At 40.9% G+C, this 21,536-nt stretch overlaps 1 protein-coding gene across 3 annotated transcripts in view; it reads right to left on the reverse strand.

Annotated features, from left to right (window-relative positions):
• LOC137294598 (exonuclease 1-like) overlaps positions 1-21,536 on the reverse strand; it is an 86,774-nt gene that overhangs the window by 26,565 nt on the left and 38,673 nt on the right. For all 3 annotated transcript variants that reach the window (XM_067825649.1, XM_067825651.1, XM_067825652.1), the window contains exons 6-8: positions 12,724-12,939; positions 6,105-6,292; positions 5,272-5,368 (exon numbers count right to left, since the gene is read on the reverse strand). In XM_067825649.1, the coding sequence (XP_067681750.1) occupies positions 5,272-5,368; positions 6,105-6,292; positions 12,724-12,939 (501 nt within the window). The remainder of the gene's footprint in view (positions 1-5,271; positions 5,369-6,104; positions 6,293-12,723; positions 12,940-21,536) is intronic.

Below are 21,536 nucleotides of genomic sequence, written 5' to 3' on the forward strand. Positions count from 1 at the left end.
ACCATATATTTGCTATAAATCACGTCACAAGTTTATATTGCATAGTGAATTTATTACATTGTGAAATTGTTATATTTACCTCTCAGAAGTAAACGCTGATCGCATTGCACCCTCCATGATTCCCGATGTGAAATGCAGTGTCAAAAACCCCATGAACTACAATTTGCAGACCCCAAACAGACTTTATGTAATATTTGGTCTTCCATCGGACAAGGGTTAATGGGTTGCTGATCGAGATGTATTCGCAAGGGCAGGGGCAGCCTTCAGAATCTATTCCAATCAGAAGGGGAATATTTCAGGGGGACTCCTTCAATCCTTTGCTTTTTTTGTCTGTCTTAAAATCCTTTGAGTTTTCTGCTCAATAGGGAGGAGGGTTACCATGCCTGACCCCCTCAGCAGATCCACAAAACCTCTAACTCATCTCTTCGACATGGATGACATCGAGCTCCTTGCCAAAGGGACCCGTCAAGGTCCCGGGGTAGAATAGGCCTTCAGCAACCCATGCTTGCCATAAAAGTCTATGATTGTTGTAAGAGGCGATAACGGAATCAGGTGGTCAGGCTCGCTGACTTGGTTGACACGTCATTGGTTCCCAATTGCGCAGATCAATGCTCATGTTGTTGATCACTGGATTGTCTGGTCCCCACTTGATTATTTACAGACTGCCACCATATAGCTGGAATATTACTGAGTGCGGCGTAAAATTAGACTCACTAACACTCACTCGCTCCTTGAAAAAGGAGATACCAATTTGAAAGAACAGGTTCTTTCCTAATGATATTGGCATGACTATTGGTGAGACTGAACAAAAGTAATACTCTATACAGATTACAAGTGGGAGGAGTTAATGACCACTTTGTGGAAGATCAGCCTACACCTATCTTGGAATGCAAGTTCAAGACAAGCTTCAGAATGCCCAGATTGATGATAAACTTCAGGCCGAGTATAAATCTTGTTTAAAGAAAATCTGGGACTCAGAGCTAAATGCTCAAAACATGGTCAAAACGACCAATACTTTTGCTGTGCCAGTCCTCTCCTATTCCTTTGGAGTAGTTGATTGGACAAAACAAGACATCCAGAGTCTTGACTGCCTGACCAGAAGGATGATGTCTGATAACAGAGCATACCACCCTCGTTCCTCTCTTAATCGTTTATATATGCCAATCAGTTCTGGAGGTCGGGGTTTGATTAACGTGGAGGCTCTTCATGATAGAATTTTATTGTGTACTTTTGCACATATTTATTTATTGGATGATGGAAATGCATGTTAAGACTCACGATGAAAGGAAGGACTTTCACTGTTATTTTAAACATGCCAAGGTTGTTGAACACAATCTGAACTTTGAGGCTCATTTTCTTGATAGCGATGTACTGCTGGATGGTACAACAATGGGAGTAAACCAGGTAATGTCCTTCACCAAGTCTGCCCAGAGTCGGTCTTTTGTGGAGAAGCTGTCTGAGAAGCTATTGCATCATGCAGTGAGTGGAACAGAACAGCAATCCAACCGACTCCTTCGCCTCAATGAAGTCGGCTGGTCTCAAATGTGAAACTGAGGGCTTTCTTTTCTCTGCGCAGGACTTGTCACTTTCCACTACCAATCGTCAGAATGTGATTCTTAATCAAAATATGAATATGAAATGTCGATTATGCAATGAATTTACAGAGACTGTCCAACACCTTGTCAGTGGATGCCCTTGCTTGACACAAACAGCATATCTTAAAAAAAACATGATGGCATGGCTCGCTGCTTTTACTATCATCTCTGCCATGCCTGTGACTTTGACTTCGAGGTCCATTCATGGTATGACCCTTAACATGCCAGGGAGTCCTGGAAAATGATGCGTTTAAACTTCCCTGCAATTGGTCAATATACAGCCTCAGAAAAATTCCAGCCAACAACCTGATCTTGTCCTTTTTGATCAAGCGAATGAAATTATTTATATCATTGAATTTTCTGTCCATTTAGACAGCAACATGACTGGCAAGACTCGGAAAAGCATAATAAATATTCAGACCTTGCCTTTAAAATGTCTCGCTTGCATCCCAAGCACACCATTGTACTCCCCATTGTTCTCGGTGCCCTTGGTTTGGTACCTCCTGAACCCTTGGCGCAGATCAGATGAGCGCTCGGATTCTCCATCGGGAGCGCAGCCCTTCTGACAATGTGGATAATGCAGAAGGCTGCGGTGTTGGGGAACCTTCATATCCTCCAGAAAGTTCTTTTACTTTGTGGCACAGTCCATTTGATTCCATTTGAGACCGACGAATTGCTCGCTAACACAAAATCGAATAATTGCAACAAAACCAAATTTTGCACAGCCACATGAAATCGAAAGACCAACTCTGATGATGTGTCTCATAATTTGGGACACCTGAATAAAAAAGTTGTTTAAAGGTCACATGCAACGTAAAATACAACTTTGCAGATTCTGGTACCTTTCGGTATGCACTTACCGAAACAAATCATCAAAAATGCCAATTCAACCTATAAAGTTGAAAAAAACGCGATGAAAAAAAAGCCCGCGAAATCGGAGTTCAAACGTTTCACTAAATTCCCCCCAGCGCTGGGGGGAAAACTGGTTTCAACAGCTGTGCTGCGCTGCGTCCATAACGCATGCGCAGTGAATAGGTTCGCGGAGCTTGAAACAGTATGCATGCTCAGCGTCTGAGGTCGTGAGGTCGGTTGTGTACACAAACAAGTAAATAATCTACTCGTTACGTAAAAAATCTTGTTGATTGTGGTAAGCAGTCTCTGTCACAGAGAAAGCTCAGTGTCTGGTTTATTCACACCTATATGTCTGCCTGCCTGTCTGCTAAAGACAACATGCAATACACAGCTTCAATCATTGACCACGTGCAATTTGAACTTAACACCTATCAGACTATACGACATAAAGAAAATGAGTTGATTTATGACTCGTGCACCCGAGCCCCGTCTCTGCCACATTATGTAATTAGGCACGTGTGATACACATGACATGTTTTTATGTCTGTGGGTTGCAAGCAAACTACATTCACTTTTTTTCGGATGACTGGATCTGACGGAAACTGGTGCAAACTCTTGTCAGTTTCAAGTCCTGCTTTGCACTTGGACGAATGACAGATTCCAGCCACGCAGTAGTTTACCATCTTTACTGACATGATTTTTGATTGGATCGAGCGGAAATTCAGAGAACATGTATTTTCAAAATCCAGCATCTCTATATACATTCTTTCTGGATAACGACTTCTTTTAGTGTGTATGATTTTGTTTGACAACAGTATATGAATCCATACTGAAACGACGCATCAAGTACACAAAAAGAAGTTGTTATCCATAAAGAATCTTACTTTCATGTGACTGACCATACTTCTAAAATGCCCATCAAACAGATCACCTTTCTGTACACACAATGAACCCTCAGCATATCAGCAAATGAAACAGCCAATCAGGGGCCGTCGTTACACTTGAGTGCACATCCATCCGCTATGACTGGGTTCGGTCTCCCGAGGGCTTCGTTTCGGGGGAAGTAAGCCCAAGTACAAAATATTGCACTTTTGAATCGCGATTGTACGCTTATAATTTTGTTTATTTGTTTTTTAAAAGAAGCAATGTATATTATACGTCATGAATAAGTGATAAATGTGTTTTAATTATGTTTGATTTTTTGGTTGCATGTGACCTTTAACAAACAATCATCATTTTCTTGTCACCTTTCGCTATTTTGTACGAGGGGAACCTCTTGCTGGTAGAACAGCCAGGTGGGCAAGGTGCACGTGTGAAATTGACATGTGTGATTTGCTCGGCAAACCAGACAATCGTGACTGCAGTACCTGAAACAATGAGATTATCACACAACGCTAAGTCAATTATTTGCAAAGTATTTAACTTTTTTAAAAACGAAGGTGAAAGGGGTAGGCCTCAATATGCTTTGGCTAAGTATCGTTTACGAACTGCACATGCTGTTGGGATGACGGAAGGGAAGTTAAAAAGTATCTTGAAAAACTGTACCGATTCAACCTGCAGATGTACAGAGGGTTACGAACTTGTATATTTCGACGAAACATGGGTAAATGCTTCCCATACCACAGGGACACAATGGTTTGCAGATCCTCTTCAGAGTCCTTTGCCAGAAAATTACCACTTGGCAAGAGAGAGTGACTGATTGTGCTCCATGCTGGTTGCAGCAGCTGGGGATTCCTACCTGGCTGCTCCTAGTCTTCAAGGCAAAATCTAAAGACAACCGGGACTATCGTACCGAAATGAACGGGATGGTTTTCTTAGAATGGGTACAAAATCAATTGGTACCAGCACTGCCCACAAGAAGTCTGATTGTCATGGATAACGCTCCATATCATGGCATTCAAGTACCTAATATAAAGGCCCCAACATCTACAGTAAGAAGGGGGACATGATAGAATGGTTGCGAAACAAAGCAATATCTTATCGAGAAAAAGAAACCAAACCTGTTCTGTATGACATCATAAAGTCAAATAAATCACACCTGTCTTTAAGGTTGATGAATACCTTACAGAACATGGTCATTCAGTTTTGCGATTACCACCCTATCATTTGGGGTATCATGAAATCAGATGTTGGCAAGCAAAATGTAACATTCAAACTTCGGGATGCACAGACGATTGTTCAACAGTCAACAGACACCATCACGCAGGAAACATGGCAAAAGTGCGTTGAGAAAGTTGAGAATGAAATAAAAAGACATTACTGGGAACAAAGTGGACTGGACCATGCCACAATCAAGCCAGTTGTCATCAGGGTAGACTCTGACGACCGCGACACCAATTTGGACAATAGCGTCTTCTGAAAGTGGTAACACTGACTCCCATTGAACATCTCAAGTGGTAACCAGATAACAGCTTTTGAGATGACCCCATCTTCACAACGCACGCTTGTTGATTACCTGGCTGTTCTACCAGCAAGTGCCCCCCCTCGTACAAAACAGCGAAAGGTGACAAGAAAATAATGATCGTTTGTTAAACAACTTTTTTATTCAGGTATCCCAAATTATGAAACACATCATTAGAGTTGGTCTTTCGATTTCATGTGGTTGTGCAAAATTTGGTTTTGTTGCAATTATTAGATTTTGTGGTAGTGAGCAATTCGTCGGTCTCAAATGGAATCAAACGGACTGTAGGTGCTGCCTGCTGTAACTAATAACAAAGCTGTCTTATAAGGTGAGCAGCATGGAGTGTTTGGGCCTTGGAGAGTTGAAGCAAGAGAGAGAAGAGCATGCCATGAGATAGGATAAGTTTGAAAACGATTTTCTCACCTGGATTGTTGCTGGATCAAATTCTCCGATTCTCTGTCCAGTGGTTGTGTCTATGTTACCCAGGGCAATCTGAAAAGCCTGAACATCATCCATAATCCTTCAATATTAAGGTAAACTTTGAATGAGTGAATGGGTGTTTTGGAAATATCAGGGCAGTTCAATTTCACAAGAAATGGAGAAAATGTATTCATGTTTTGTCATCTGAGTGATATCTGACCTCAGCACTACTGTTTTGTTGGCTTTATGTAAACTGCTGTGAAAAGAATGTCTCATGTTGATTAATTCAAACAGAACATTGTACAGAACCTGTCCTTTCATAAAAAAGCTTGGAACTACAATCCAGCAATCTCTGATTAGATCAGAATTGACAACTTTGTTAATAGTCAGCTTAGATTGATGTTTTCTGTCATTACTTACAATTCCAAACCCTGGATGGTCCTGCCCAGATTTGATACTTTCAGGCTATAATCGTACGACTGAAATATTACTGAGTGCATGATTTAACATATTCACATACATGAGGCCATTCTTCCGTATTTACAAAGTGAACACTACTCCTTTGAGGAACTGTAGTTCTGATGATAACATGGTTAAAACGAAGCTCTGATGTATAAATAATTTACTCCACTATTACAAGATGTCTCTGTATTTTTTTTTGCTAATACACCAGCTGATTCGTACAGTGAGTGAGTGAGATTAGTTTTACGCCGCTTTTAGCAATATTCCAGCAATTTCTTGGCGGGAGACACAAGAAAATGGGCTTCACGGTTCGTGACGAGCAAATGCTTTAACCACAAGGCTACCCGCCTTGAAACACTGTTTGCAAAGGATACGGTCCAGCATAGTCCATCTGTAATGGACATAGTTCCGGCGGATATGGATTTAGGGGAATAAGGCGTCTTTTCATTGGATCAAACACCAACTGATAAAGGAAGGTGTTGTCTGCTTGCAGGAATCCATCAATGTATTCCTGTGTGACAACTAGCTTCATCTTCAGATAGGATGGTAGTTTGGAAAGTAACTGTAAACCAGAAACATTCATTTGTTTTACTGCAAATGCAATAGGAGAAATTTTACAAGAAGTCAACAAAAATTATTCTAAAATGAAAATACTGCCTCCAAAGGGAAACAACCATCCATCTTCAAAGTGAGAAGAAACTGACTTAACACCTGTAAGTAAGATGGAAATATACTTTCCGGCAATATCTGTACCCCTTTCTGAAAATAACTGGTAACCTATGATCTGTGATTTGGATAACAACAAATGGCATATGTTGACTAAATTCTCCCTCCGGAACAGACATAAAGAATGGTAAAAGCTGCTATATGGAAATATTCCTCTTGGTTATAGTTTGATTGAAAAAAAGTATTCCCTTTGAAAGCACCTTCGGATTTCTGAATGAGTGGATGATAATCTTTCTTTGTTCTGTGGAAGACACTTCACAAGCCGGCATGGCACAAGAAGTTAATTAAACATGTCTGTGAAGAGAGCGGTAGGTCCCATCTAATTTTTTTTAAATATTGTAACATAAAAAATAATATTCTGTTGAAAGAAAACAAATATTAGATCAATTCAAAAATTTCATAGTCATTTCATATCATTGCACACTATTTCAGCCGTATGGTGGTCTGTAAATAAGCAAGCCTGGATCAGACAATCCATTGATCACCAGCACAAGCTCTGATCAACACTACTGGGATATGATGACCTTCCACTTACCTGATTTTATGACACAATCGTGATGATGTAATTATGGCAGAATAAATTGCACTGGTACTTGACGTTATTGATTACTGGACTATTTATATCTGCTTTACAGGTAATATCTCTCAATATTTTTTTTATATGGAATTGTTTCTGAGTCTCATATTACAGAAAGGTACCAATACAATACAATTATGATTAATTTATCGTAGCTTGTCCCAACCTCCAAAGCACTTGTTTCACCGCTGTGATGCACTAAGCATGAACTGATGATTTTGAATTGTGAATTTTCAGATATTCTACTCTGAATGTTGAGCATCTATTGACAAAAGCTATATTTACCCCTTTCCTTGTGGATACAGACAGAAATCGTGCACATTTATTTAAAGATCAAATATACTCTAGGGGGTACATTTATTGACATTGTCATAAATGAAACCCCATAACTAAAACTACTCATTTCAACATTTAATTACCTCAAATCGACCATTTTGACAACAGTGCACAATTTTCTCCAGCGAACAAAATTTTAACCAGATTGGCGCTGCTCCATGACATTATATGAGGTATACCTGTGTGGGTTGCTGAAGTATTCATGTACATTTTGGGGGTGGATTATCTTGTTTATAGGTTTGTCTAAACCTGCAACAGTGACAATTGTTTTGAAAAATTAAAGCTCTATCTTTTCACCATCTGTTGCCATTTATTTTTGACACCTGCTTTGCTTATTTTCCAAGATGATTCTATCAAAATCACTCTTTGTTATAATGGATATAAATCGTTCTGCTACAAGCAGTATCATGTAGTCTTTTTCGTCACGATTCAAAAACATATTTAACTACAAGTAGAAAGTACTTTTGAAAATGTGAGTTTATTTGTCCTCTAGATGTCATATTGATAACGTTTTCTTCATCATAAGTAACCACAAGGATTTTCAACACAAAGACTTCTGAAATTGTCTACAATGTTTCTCGTCGTATTAATTATCTTTTGACTGATCGGTGCAAACATTTGCCTCGGTTTCGTCACATTTTTTAAAACAAAATCTAAAAAACTTCAAATGGTAAAACTTGTCCACTATTGTCTCGGCCTGACTGTCAACTTGAGTGCATGCCAGCTGTCTCATCAGTGACTGGTCAGTTATCTATAGAAATGCTTGCTTTGGTTTCTATACCTTTACAGTCAAGCCCCAAATGAGGAGTGATAAACAGCAAAGAAAGATAACTCTAGTTTATTATCACTGCAAAAGTTACTTAATTTTGTTCTTGTATTGTGCAAAATTTTAATTGTTACATTTTGCACAGATATGAAATAAAATCCAAGTTTATTGACAGTTTGAAGCCGTAAGCATTGCAGAAATAATCTAGTAGCCCACGGACAAGTAAGATACCATTATTTCATCACCCAAAATGAAAACTGACTTGTACTGAGCATCAGGCGATCTAAAGTACCTTGATATGAGAAGGCAGTCACAGTTGGGGAAATATGGTTACTAATTTCACTAATTTTATTCAGTACACATTTTGTGAATGATCATTCATAGGCATATATAATTTTTCCTGGAAATAATTGAATATTAAATCTGGAACTGTGTGTATATTAAGGTTCATGTTTTCAAAGCTTGTATCAGTTCAACATTGTAGACATATTTGGTAAAAACAGAGAAACTCTTGATGAAGCAAGTTTTTTGTAGTCACTTGTAACAACAGTAGCCTGCAATTATATTTTCCATGTCAAGATTTTTGTATGCAAAAGAAGGAATTCTAACACCACATATTTGCTGCCTATCAAACTTTGATGAATGAAAATAGGGGAACTAGCTGATCAAAATATTAATCTGTTTAGAAATGATTCATTAACAAGACAGAGCGTTATCAATAGCCCCAGCCATACTGACAAACTGCAAATTTTCTAATTACTGTAAATCATGAAATTAATGACTCACAAATTTAATGCAAGTGCAAGAGTCTAGTCTAAAATGCGTCACAAAATTAATGCGTTTGCGAGGTTCTTGTCTAAAATGCATCATGAAATTAATGCAAGCTCAGGAATCTGTGTTGATGATAAATGTGACACCCTCAATTTTTTATGTTCATTTTCTTTTCACACTTGTCATTAACCAAATAGCCTGAATTGAGCATGGTAAGCAATGAATGGAAATGAGTTGATGATGTTTCCATTATACTGCCATGTTTGATCCCATGATTACTTGCTACTGCTTCAAACTAAAAATGCTTTATGGTTCAACTTCTTTACTATACAAGGTCATAACATTTCGAGACAGTTCCTAATCTCTTCCCCAGGAGCTTTCAGAAATACTAAACTATTCAGAGGAACCAGTTTAGAATGTCAGTTCAGTATAATACACTGAACACATACGCAAAGTTTCTATGCAAAATATTAAAATGGTTTATGCTGAAAAAAAACCCCAAAAATGACGCATGTCTGAGTCTAATTTGTTGCAAAGAATGACAAAAATACTTTGTCACAACTATCATAAGGCACCAAATCATTTTGTGTTCGATACACAGTTTCATATGATGCAAAGTGTCTTATGATGTTATCAGTCTAAGTAAACTTAGTCTTAGTGTTATTCATTTCACTCCTAACACTGAGCCTAACAAAACCTAGGTGGAGGTCGCGTCAGGTAACCTTTGAGCAACCTATCCAATCAAACATGAAACAGACATGCAGATTAAACCAAGCTATTGGCTACTGTTTAGGGTTTGGCAGCACAAAATTCTCCAGTCACTGACACTGAGACCTTAACAGGCAAAAATCCTCATATTACACAGATATTTGACCTGCAGTACAGGGAAATTAAAGGTCACATCCAACGTAAAAGACTACTTTGCAGATTCTGATACCTTTTGGTATGCACTTACTGAAACAAATCATCAAAAATGCCAATTCAGCCTATAAAGTTGAAAAAAAAAATGCAATGAAAAAGAAGCCCACAAAATCAGAGTTCAAACGATTCACTAATTTTCCCCCAGCGCTGGGGGAAAAAGTGGTTTCAACAGTTATGCTGTGCTGTGCCTATACGCATGCACAGTGAATAGATTTGCGGGGCTTGAAACAGTATGCCTGGTGGGAGTATGAGGTCGTGAGCAGTCATATCTTGGTTGTGTAAACAAAACAAGTAAATAATCTACTCGTTACATAAACAAGCTTGTTGATTGTGGTAAGCAGCCTCTGTCACAGAGAAAGTTCAATGTCTGGTTTACTGACACCTATATATCTGCCTGCCTGTCTGCTAAACACAATATGCAATACACAACTTCAATCATTGAACACATGCAGTTTAAACTATATGCCATAAACAAAATAAATTTATTTATGACTCATGCCCCCGAGTCCTGTCTCTGCCACATTATGTAATTAGGCAGGTGTGATACTTGTACACATGACATGTTTTTATGTCTGTGGGTTGCAAACAAACTACATTCATTTTTTCTTGGACGACTGGCAACTGGTGCAAGTTTCAAGTCCTGCTTTGCACTTCGATGAATGACAGTTTCCAGCTGGACAGTATTTCACCATCTCTACTGAGATGATTTTCGATTGGATCGAACGCCAATTCAGAGACCAATGTATTTACAAAATCCATCATCTCTACAAACATTCTTCCTGGATAACAACTTTTTCTACTGTATATGATTTTGTTTGACAATGGTATATGAATCCATGCTGAAACGATACATCAAGTACAATAAAAGAAGTTGTTATCCACAAAGAATCTTACTTTCTTATGACTCACCATACTTCTAAAATGCCCATCAAACAGATCATCTTTCTGTACACACAATAAGCACTCAGCATATCAGCACACATCCACCTGCTACGACTGGGTTCGGTCTTCCAAGGAATTTGTTTCAAGGGAAGTATTGTCGAGTAATATTCGAGTCCAGAAATTGCACTTTTGAATAATTGTACGCTTATAATTTTGTTTATTTGTTTTTTTACAAGCAGCAATGTATATTATATGTCATGAATAAGTGATAATTGTGTTTTAATTATGTTTAAGTTTTGTTCGAGTGTGCCTATGGGAACTGTCATGATAATTAAAGAGTGCCATTTCAATTTCAGGTGTGCCATAAATTCATGGTCTGCTAAACTGAAGTTCAAAACACTACTTGAAGTTGTAATTGTAACATTCACTAAGAGGTCATGAAAAATAAAACAATGCTAGGTATGTATTTTGGTTTATTTACCGTCCTCTAACTTTGAAAAGACATTGATGTGTAAGCTGTCTGTATGACCTGTACACTTTATCATTAGTTATTGTTCATAATGTCATTTTAAATCAGGAAAGATAATAACGGTGAAAACATACTTTAATGCTCTTTCGCAAACAAATTAAGTGTGCAAAAATTGCATACATAAGAATTTAACCATGCCATTTCAATCTTAGTCATGCTGTATCGATGGCACTAATAATTTCCATCAATGCAGTATATACACTTAGGGCTTTCTGGTGATATTATTACCATAAGTTAATATTTCCACAGGCTGACATCCTTGAATATTGACAAAAATGCTATTTTCAGCAAGTGTTTACTCAGTGTATTGTATTGTATTGTATTGTATTGTATTGTATTGTATTGTAACGTACTCTATGTGCATCACCTGGAAGCAGTCATATGGAAAATAGCATTTGAAACTGTTCGGGTACAAACCTTTCCATGATAAAAGTTTAAAAGGTTTGTGCAAATGTCCACTTTCCCGTTTTGGTAAAGTGTGTTCTGAGTGGTCAATCTCAAAGGTTATCTGATGCGACTTCCTACTCTACTTAGTAGTAGAGTGTAACAAAAAGTACTGAGACTAAGTTTACTTAAACTCATTATAATATTACAAATTTTCTCAGATATACTGTAAACATATGTGTCATGCAGGTTTTATTTCCATGCAAAATATTTCATATATTATGGATGAGAATTATAAGCTATTTTTTGCAGTGTTATTGAAAAAAAAAGCCAATTCTTTGACACATGCTTTGCCAACAGGTCCATATTAGAGTTCTCAGTGAGCAAATTAACAATGTTTCGAGGAAATGATAAAACAAAGCAAATAAATTGAAAATAAAATCAACTACAGTACTCATAAAACATTATAATTTACTATTTGTATCTTTATTGTGTAATCGAGTAATGTAATTCAAGTGACACCTCGGCTTTCGTGGCTTCGAACTTTACATTCAGACATGATGTTTAACATTCTTGGCACAGGTCATAACCTAGCATGAAACATCCGCCAACTTCCAAAACATACGTATATGTGGTAATGTTTTGCGTAAAATGTTCAGCATGAATTTACCCAAGATGTTCATCTGAATCGACAGATTTTCGTTTACGAGGACAGTATACATTGCTGTTATCTGATTGGCTGACATAGGACACGTGTCTGAATTTGACCAATCACAATCCTTGTAGCAGACTGAGGCAAACCAATCTTTATCCAATAAAATCGCTACTTACAACTGTGAAAATACTCTTGGCAAGGCCAAACAGACAGCTGTCAGTTCCGGTAATTACTGATTGCGTGAATAATTGACCACATGATGTAGTCAAAACTGTCAGTTCCACAAAATATGCACCAAGCGAAAAAAATATGTTTACAGTACTCTGGAAATGGGCAGATGGATAGACAACAGACAATGAACAGACACCAATCAAACCAAAGATGGCATTTCAAGGATTTTGTTATCACAGGCTGTGTGAACATGTTGATGACAATTCTGCACTTACCACTTTAAGATCTGGTTGTCGAGCCATTCTGAACACCTTGTTAGCTTTTGCCAAACCAATACCTGGTAATGAAGCAAGGTAATCACAACCAGACAAAATGCACATGTACCGGAACTTATCAAAAGTGTAACAATCACAGCTTATCTTCAGTACTTCATTCAGTCGAGATTGCTCCACCAAAATTCCATTACCAAAGACATCCATCTTGAATATTACCTGCAAAATAGAAAGGAAATATAACCAAATACTAAGCAAAGGATAAATTTGTTGAATTCTGACTGGTAAATAGCCAAAGTATACAAAACCATGAAGGTGGCCACGACACACTATACTTGTTATACAAGTAGCCTCGACCTTAGATGGAATGAGGCTACCAAGAAGCTGAGTGTTTCCAAATTAATGAGTTGGCATGTATAATTATGAATATAAACAGCGCACTTTGGGGCCTGTCTCACATATTTTACCAAGTTTTGCTGAAAGATATTACAAAGTTTTCAAGTTCTTTTCAGGGAAAAAATGTCACCAATCCATTTTGAGGCTAAGTCTGAATCGTTTCTATGGAAACCGAGAAAATAATAAATCACAAAAACCTGTAAATCGCAAAAGGCATCACTTCAGGTTCTGACTGATATAACTTCCAAGTTTTGCAGAAAATATATATTGAGTGGTTTTTGAGTTATGCTCCAGAAACGAAGGCCATCCCTCCCTATTGAGACTAAGACCAAAACGTTCCATGGAAAAATAAAATAAAAACAAAACGCCCAAAATCTGCAAATAGCAAAAAGTCACAACAATTGGTTAAGTTCCTTACATCTACCAGTTTTGGTCTAAAAATATTGAACATTTTTTTTCAATTATGCACTGCAGTCTCCCCTAAGTAAATGAAGGAATGAGAGCAATTTTGAAGGAATTGCATCTCAAATGTAAACAAACGCAGTCCACTCATGAAACAATTGCAGCGATATCGGTAGTTTAGCGGAAATAACATAAACACATTGCCCCTATCAGAAACAATGTCAGTAATACTTGAAACATGCTCAGTCATCTTCGGAGATTTCTCAGCTCCGTGCCGTGAATTGTCAGTCGAGTCCTGAAACTCACACATGAAAACATGACGTCACTGGAAGCAGCTCCCATCTCGGTGAGTTTTGTTTTTAGTTTCTACTGTTTTCATTTTTATAATTATCAATCTTTGACCACTGGTGTTGAATACGTTTAGGTATGACGTCTTGTCGGAGCTATAGATTATTTTTTAAGGAAAGGATCGTCACTGCAAAAGAGTGTGATAATTCATGCCCCCAGAGGTTGTTTACGTGTGAACATCGGAAGCATCCGGGGGCCAATCTTTCACCTATCTCAACATAAACTTTATGAAAGAAAGACACATAAGATGTTAATCAACAGATGAGAGACATTCAACAATCATGAAAAAGCATAAAATATCATGAGGCAACCAAGTCAGCGAGCCTGACCACCCAATCCCGTAAGTCGCCTCTTTCAACAAGCACAGTCACCTTTTATGTTTTATGGCAAGCATAGGATGCTGAAGGCCTATCCTATCCCGGACCATCACAGGTTTCACCCCCATGTACCTGCAGGCAGCACATGAATTTCATGCCAGGTGAGTCGACTTTCCATTGTCATACCTGGCTCAGCAACCTGAGATCTGTAGTCTGATCTACTGTATTTGGAGCTACTTGTATTTTTATATTTTTTCTAAGTTATGCCTGATTTTATGAGTAAACATGCTTTTCTGGATATCCTCTTATGCATCCACTGAATGCACAGTTAGGCTGAAATTGTTAAAATCTAAATATTTTAGATATTTAAATACTTACCTTACCACACGTCTTATGCATATTACCTCAAGCTCTGCTTAAAAGAGATCAGAATGTCATTGATCCGTCATTCCCTCAAATGGCTACCTCATGTATCAACGAGTGTATAGGCACGGAAGTGGCATGATCTCCCCACCTGCTCAAGAGCAGATCATTCAAAAAACACTTCTACTGGAAAGCAGGTCTGAAGAGCTCAGAGAGGGGAGTAGCGTCCAGTGTTGGGAAGGAATCACCACCTTACGGCAAGGTAAGTATTTATACATCTAAAAGATTTAGACCTCACCACAGGTCTATGCATATGGCTTCGACAGTAGGATGGTGGTGTCGGGTTCCAGAGGACCAATCCAACTATCAAAGCACATGCAACTAGGACCAGAAAAATTAACTGTAGTCAGGATCAGGAAGACCTGAAGAAGGAAAACAGATATTAACTCAAGGAACCCAAAGGAAACCAACACATTCAACAATGTGAAGGTAAACCGTGAGACCAAATGGTAAGCATAAGTGGGTACCTAGTGAGAGGCAGGCTGGGTAAGCTGCTGGACGACCACCAGCGGACCAAGTGACTGGACACCCTCCACGTCTACTACTGCAGGTAAAGGCTGGCGAAGACAGAAGAAGACTTCCAGAAGCAACCCTCCTTGATGGCCTGAACAGCACAATTCCTATGAAGTGCCATGGTGGATGCCAGCGCTCAGATCTGTAAGCTGTCGGATGAGCCGAGCCTTGAGCATCATAGGTGGCTAAAATTGTAGAACGCGGCCACATCGCAACAGTATTTCTGTTCACCTGCCAAAGAAAAAGGGATCACCAACCTTTTCCGAGACAGGCTTCGATCTGGCGATATACAGTCTCAAAGCCCTGACTGGACACAATATCTCTTCCTCAACATCATCCGGTCCTAAAATCGTTGATAAAAGGGGGAATCATGAACAGGATGACCTGGCAACTGATTTTTCGTCACGAAATCCCATAACAGTCCCAGGTGAACACTGTTGAAAACAAACTCGAGTAACAGCTAAGGCGTGTATTTCACCAACTCCAGCCACTGTGGCTAAGTCTAAGAGATACACTGTTTTCTTCGACTGGTCTTCAAAAGAGGCGTCCTCTAACAGCTCATAGCAGGAACCCCGAAGATGCTGGAGGACTATGTTGAGATCCCAAGCTGGAGGACAGGACCTGACTTTCTGAGCATAGCTGTGAGTTGTGGTACCTCTGAAACTTGGCTGTCGCACTTAACTGCAAGCACCATGTTCTAAGCAAACAGGTAAGTACCAATAGTGCTTCCTTGAGATGTCTGGAGAAATGTAGAAAGAGAAAAAACTTGGCAATGAATTGTGGCGACACTCAGAGGATCTTGAGACTTGTCTACATAATCTTTATTGATTACACATAAGCAAATATCAGTGCATGCAGTTATGCTCGCTTAAAGAAATCAGTTATAACTTTTTGCACTGGCTGTGAAGAAAAGTGAGAGGACGTTACTTTTAATAACACTTTGAGGTTCTCACTGTCGCCTGCACACTCATAGTAGCTAATCATCTGATCAAGGCAAACATGAGCTTCCTTGTGACACCGGTGGGGAGGTGGCACCTGCTCAACTTCGTGGTCACCATCAGCCTCGCTGTCAGAACACACTGCTTGGAGGATGTCAGTGTCACGCAAAGATTCGCCAGTCAGTTCGTCACTGTCGACATTCACAAGATCATTGGCAGCAACAGTCACAGTTGCAACTTGTGCATGGGATCGTAGTGCATCGCGACAACAGATGGAAGAACTGGATGTGGAAACGTGTAGGCGTCCAGTCCTTCCCAAGACAGGGACATAGTATCTACTGCCTAGGCTGCTGGGTCCAGAACTGGGGACACGTAAACCGGATTCTGGTGATTGAAGCTTGTCGCAAAGAGGTTTATCAAGGGACAACCTTGATTCAGGCACAAGAGCTGGAATGCCTCTGGGTGAAGTATCCACTCCATCGGAGACAGTTTGCCAGGTCTTGACAGAGCGTTGGCGAGCACATTTTGCAACCCAGAATGTAACGGGGCCTTGCAATGACATTGTTGTCATCCACAAGACTTGCTAGAATAAAAATCTGGCCTAACAACTTCTTTGACCCCGTCATGCCTTGACGCATCTATGAACAGTTCGTGGTCATGGACAAACGTGGTCATGGTCGTGGTCAAAGAGACGATAACGCAAACATTTGATGGAACAGTCCACCACTGGAGGAAGCTGTGAAGGTGCTGCAAAGAAGAAGCACCTGGAGAAGGAACCTGATGCACAGTTCGTCTGCCTGAATATAGGGAAGAAGGAATCTCTGGAGCGGATGAAGCATCAGGTGAAGCATCCTGTATGCCAAGTCTTGAGCCGAGGTGAACAAAAACACAGCAGAAACTGACAACCCTGGAGGTGCAAACCTGAAAATCTTTGACCATCGATCTGGAGGGACACTGACGAGATCTGAATGGCTCATGATGGCACTAGATGAGACTTTTCGACATTGATTATCCATCTCAGTTGCTGTAATAGGCAAGTGGTAAAATTCATCTGTCTGAGAAGCAATTGAGGGTCGAAATTGTTGAGGAGGCAGATGTCTATATATACAGATCAAAATCTATCCCTCTCAGATGTAGGAAGCAGACAATCGGGAAGGTTAATTGTGTAAACTGCAAACGGGAAGACTTTCCACTGATAATGGACCCCCTCAAACACGAACCTGAAGAACTTACAGGGGCGTTGGCTACCCACGCTTCAGGCATCAGCATGGCTCGAAGTTGATCCAAGTTGATCAAAGTTGGCCATGCGGAAGTGAGGCGGTTCCGCAAGACATAACTGGTTGAAGGTCACCAAGTTGTGAATAATCCTCATGTTGTCCTAGTCTTTCTTGGGAAGGAAGATCAGTGAGGAGAACCACGGGGAGTAATTGGGATCTAGCACTGTCTCTATCGCTTTCTTGTCTGACAGTAACTGAATGTTGGTTGCGAATAGGACCTGCTGCTGCGGTGAATAAACCCACGACTGGGGCACAGAAATCAGCAGCAGAGATACAGTTGTTGGCAGTCTGTAACCTGTCCTGAGGATGTTTGTTTCCTCTAGGGTTGTCCAGTTGGGCGAGAAGACCCCTAGTCTCCCATCTACGGCCCTCAGGTGAACAGGTACAACAGGGTGTGCGAGGCCCCAGTCATGAAAGTTCCCATCGTCATCGGCAGGAGTTAGGGTGCCTGCCCCTCCCCATGCTGGGCGTAAAGGCGCCTCCCTTGGACGATCTTGCTACCAAAATTGTCAGCATCAGTTCGACCACAGCCATGGCCTCTGGTCAAGGCAGATCGAACAACTTCTCTAAGGGGAACATAGTGTCGTTTGCCTCTTCCTCTAGACGATGGCCTGCCTTAAAAGGTAGAGCCTAAGGAATCAAATGTCGAGAGGGACACCTCTGCATTTGTCAGCTCCGTGTGTTGGCGGTAAACCTCTGGTATCTTTTCGTCAAAGAGGCAGTGAGAGCCAAAGGGAGCTCGAAGCAACTGTCTTGTAAATCCCTCTTGCCACAAGCAAGGGTCTAAAAACCCAGAACTGTGCACTGTACTTGTCATGACCAAAGCAGCACGCAGGTGGGCCAGAGGATCATGGAAAATATTGCCATACCACTGAAATGAGGTCCCAGGCTGAGGTAGCAGAGGTCATAGCCGAGATTGATTTGAGCATCGGTTTTCACTCAGTGTCAGTCGCCAACATCTTTGAGTCCTGAACTTTATAAAATGACTGGATGGTACCCGATAGGCGCTTGAGTGACTCGTCATGCACTGCCCCACAATCAGCAAAGTCAAGGCTGTTGCTTTTGTACTCGGCCTTGCATGACTTCGGCGCTTTGATGGTAGGGTTAAGCGAAAGCTTCGCAAAGTTGGCGTCCAGGGATGCGGAGGGAGTAACAACTCTGGAGGTGTCTTGATTGCCTTAGAATCCAAGGAATCATCTGATGGTGATGGACAATGTGGCAATCTGTCAGCTATCCACTCGTAGATGGCCAAAGGAGGAAGGAATATGCCCTCATCATTCATATCCTCCAAGGCATCCTCGTTGTAATCCTTCCCAACATCCGGCAAGCGTGAACAACAGGGCCAATGTGAGCATCAGGGAGAGTGAGACCTAGACCTATACTACTGTCTACCACAAGTGAGGGGCCTTGAGCGTCTTGTCTGATGAAAGACGAGGTGAGCGAGACCTGGATCTTGAACACCAGTGCAGACTGCAATGAGGAGAGCAAGATCAATGATGGGGAGTTAGAGAGTGACCTCCTAGAATGACGTGAATGTTCAGCTTCAACTCGAGGGGCACATTCCTCTGTCACCTGTAGTAAATCCACTTCATGGGAGGAGACATGAGCTGGAGGTACCCTAGCCAGACGAAAAGAAAGCAGATGACAAAGGTGTCGGCGTCGCTAAAGGTGACGGCACAAGCAAAGGCTCAGAGTGAGTAAGTGAGTGAGTGAGTGAGTGGGTGAGTTTAGTTTTACGTCGCTTTTAGCAATATTCCAGCAATATCACGACGGGGGACACCAGAAAATGGGCTTCACACATTGTACCCACAAACCCGTGTCTTTGGCATGACGAGTGAACACTTTAACCACTAGGTTACCCCACCACCCCCGCAAAGGCTCAGAACAAGGAAGTGGCGCCGGCTCCAACAGTATGCCCGCAGAGAAGGCAGCACAGTCACCGGCGCTGAAGACAGGATAGTAGTAGCTGGCATCGGGATCACAGAATCCCCAGGTAACGCAGAACTAGAAGCCGGCTGTAATAAGGATCTCAGAAGCTTCTGCACTGGATAGCTTAAGGCATCGGGATGGGAGAGGTCTACATAGGAATCGGAACAGAGAAGCTCAGGCGAACACTTGGATAAGATCCTGCACTGGCACCGAAGAGGGATGTTGGTATGGTGTCTCTGGGAGTGAAGAATGGGAGAGCAAGGACGCAGGTGACAACACTGTCTGCCAACACTGAGTAAAGTGCCTCCTCTTGGCTGTTAGGAAGGCCTTGAAATCAACGACGGAGAGGGGCGCACAGTGGTGACAGCGTCGCTCAATTGTACATGTAACAGTGGCGCAGTCTGGACAGCAGGGGAGGCGGTCCTTGGGCGACTTCAATAATTTACAGACAGTACAAAACTATCCTGTTAGGTGCAGCTGCAACACACAAATAAAACAGCGAAACGTATAACATGTTAAACTCCATGAGAGCAAAACACACCTAGACAAAAAATGTAGAAGCACCCCTACAAATAAAATAGGCACGCCCAAAGGGCAGGGCAGGGACAGTGACAAACAAGATGGCTGCCCCCGCATGATTGTGACATGGTGAAACAAAAACCATGAAAATTACCATACAGAAAAAATTTAAGCATGAAGAGGTGTAAGAGACAACAAAGGCTACCTACACCAAGAAAAAGCCCACACATGGACAAAGTATGACGTGGGAAAATGACCAACATAAAAATATAACAACAAAGAAAAACAACAGGAGGTAGCCAGATAAGTGAAGTAAAATTTTTTCTTTTCTTCACCCACACTAGCAAAGGGATATAAACATACCTAAACGTGAAGTAGTAGGTAAATCACTGATAAAACGTCCGCACACAAGGGCGCTTGAAGTAAAAGTGATTTTGAATGATCCGCACTTTGTCAAAATCTAAATATTTGAGATAATTAAATACTTACCTTATAATAGGGCAGTGATTCCCTCTCAACGCCGGATGCTTCTCCCCTATCTGGGCTCTTAGGACCTCCTATCCAGTAAAAGTGATATCTGAATGATCCGCACCAGAGCGGGTGAGGAGATCACGCCAATTCTGTGCCTACACACTGGTCAATACATGAGGTAGCCATTCGAGTGAAAGGCGGATCAACAACTGTCTGATCTCTTTTAAGCTTGAGGTAATATGCATAGACCTATGGTAAGGTAATTTAAAAATTTATTAAAATCTAAATATTTTAGATATTTACATACTTACCTTACCACAGGGCTTATGCATATTACCTCAAGCATCGCTTAAAAGAGATCAGACAGTCGTTGATACGCCATTCTACCGAATGGCTACCTCATATATCGACGAGTGTATAGGAATGGAAGTGACGTGATCTCACTAATCGCGCATGCGCAAGCAATCCAAAACTTCACTTTTACTGAAAACGAAATGAGGCCGAAGAAGTCCAGAGTGGGGAAGAAAAATATCCATCGTTAGGTGGGTGTAATCTCCCTTTGGTCAGGTAAGTATGTAAATATCTAAAATACTTAGATTTTAATAAATTTTTACCTTACCTTACCATAGGGCTTATGCATGAAAATTCGACAGGATGGAGGTGTCGGACTTCGGAGGGCCAATCAGTGATGAATCCATCTTGTCAGAGTAAAGGCAAACCGAGGAGGCTAGCTGACAACTGGAAGAAGAGACAGATCCTCAGTAAACAGCCAACTCCAAACACGTAACCATGAAAATAACAAGTCACCATAGCATACGCTTCCTTAAGACCCCAAGGTAAGAAAATTCACAAGTAAATCTTCAATGCTCGAATCGGGCACAATAGGAGTTTGTCAGAGTCCTGAGAGCCTATAATGGTCGACAACGGAGGGATGGAGAACTATCTGTCCGGTTGTCCAGGCAGCTGATAAAGTCCCATAAAAGTCCTAAGTGAGCTCGACCATGCAGGGACTGCTCAAATTTGACACGGGTGACATCCAAAGCGTGAATTTCACTGACCCTAGCCACAGTCTTCTTTGAAAGATTTTCAAACGAGGCTTGCACCAAGGGTTCATAAGGAGGGCCGCGGAGATGGTCTAGAACGATGTTCAAGTCCCAGGCAGGTGGATGAAATTTCACCTTCTGATCTTCCAACTTGAACGCTTTCAACATAGCGAGGAGTTCCAGCACCTTGGAAACTCGCCGGTCACACTTCACTGCTAGGACGGAGTTGAGCGCTGAGAG

The sequence above is a fragment of the Haliotis asinina genome, chromosome 8 (genome assembly GCF_037392515.1).
Source record: "Haliotis asinina isolate JCU_RB_2024 chromosome 8, JCU_Hal_asi_v2, whole genome shotgun sequence".
Classification (NCBI taxonomy): Eukaryota; Metazoa; Mollusca; class Gastropoda; order Lepetellida; family Haliotidae; genus Haliotis; species Haliotis asinina.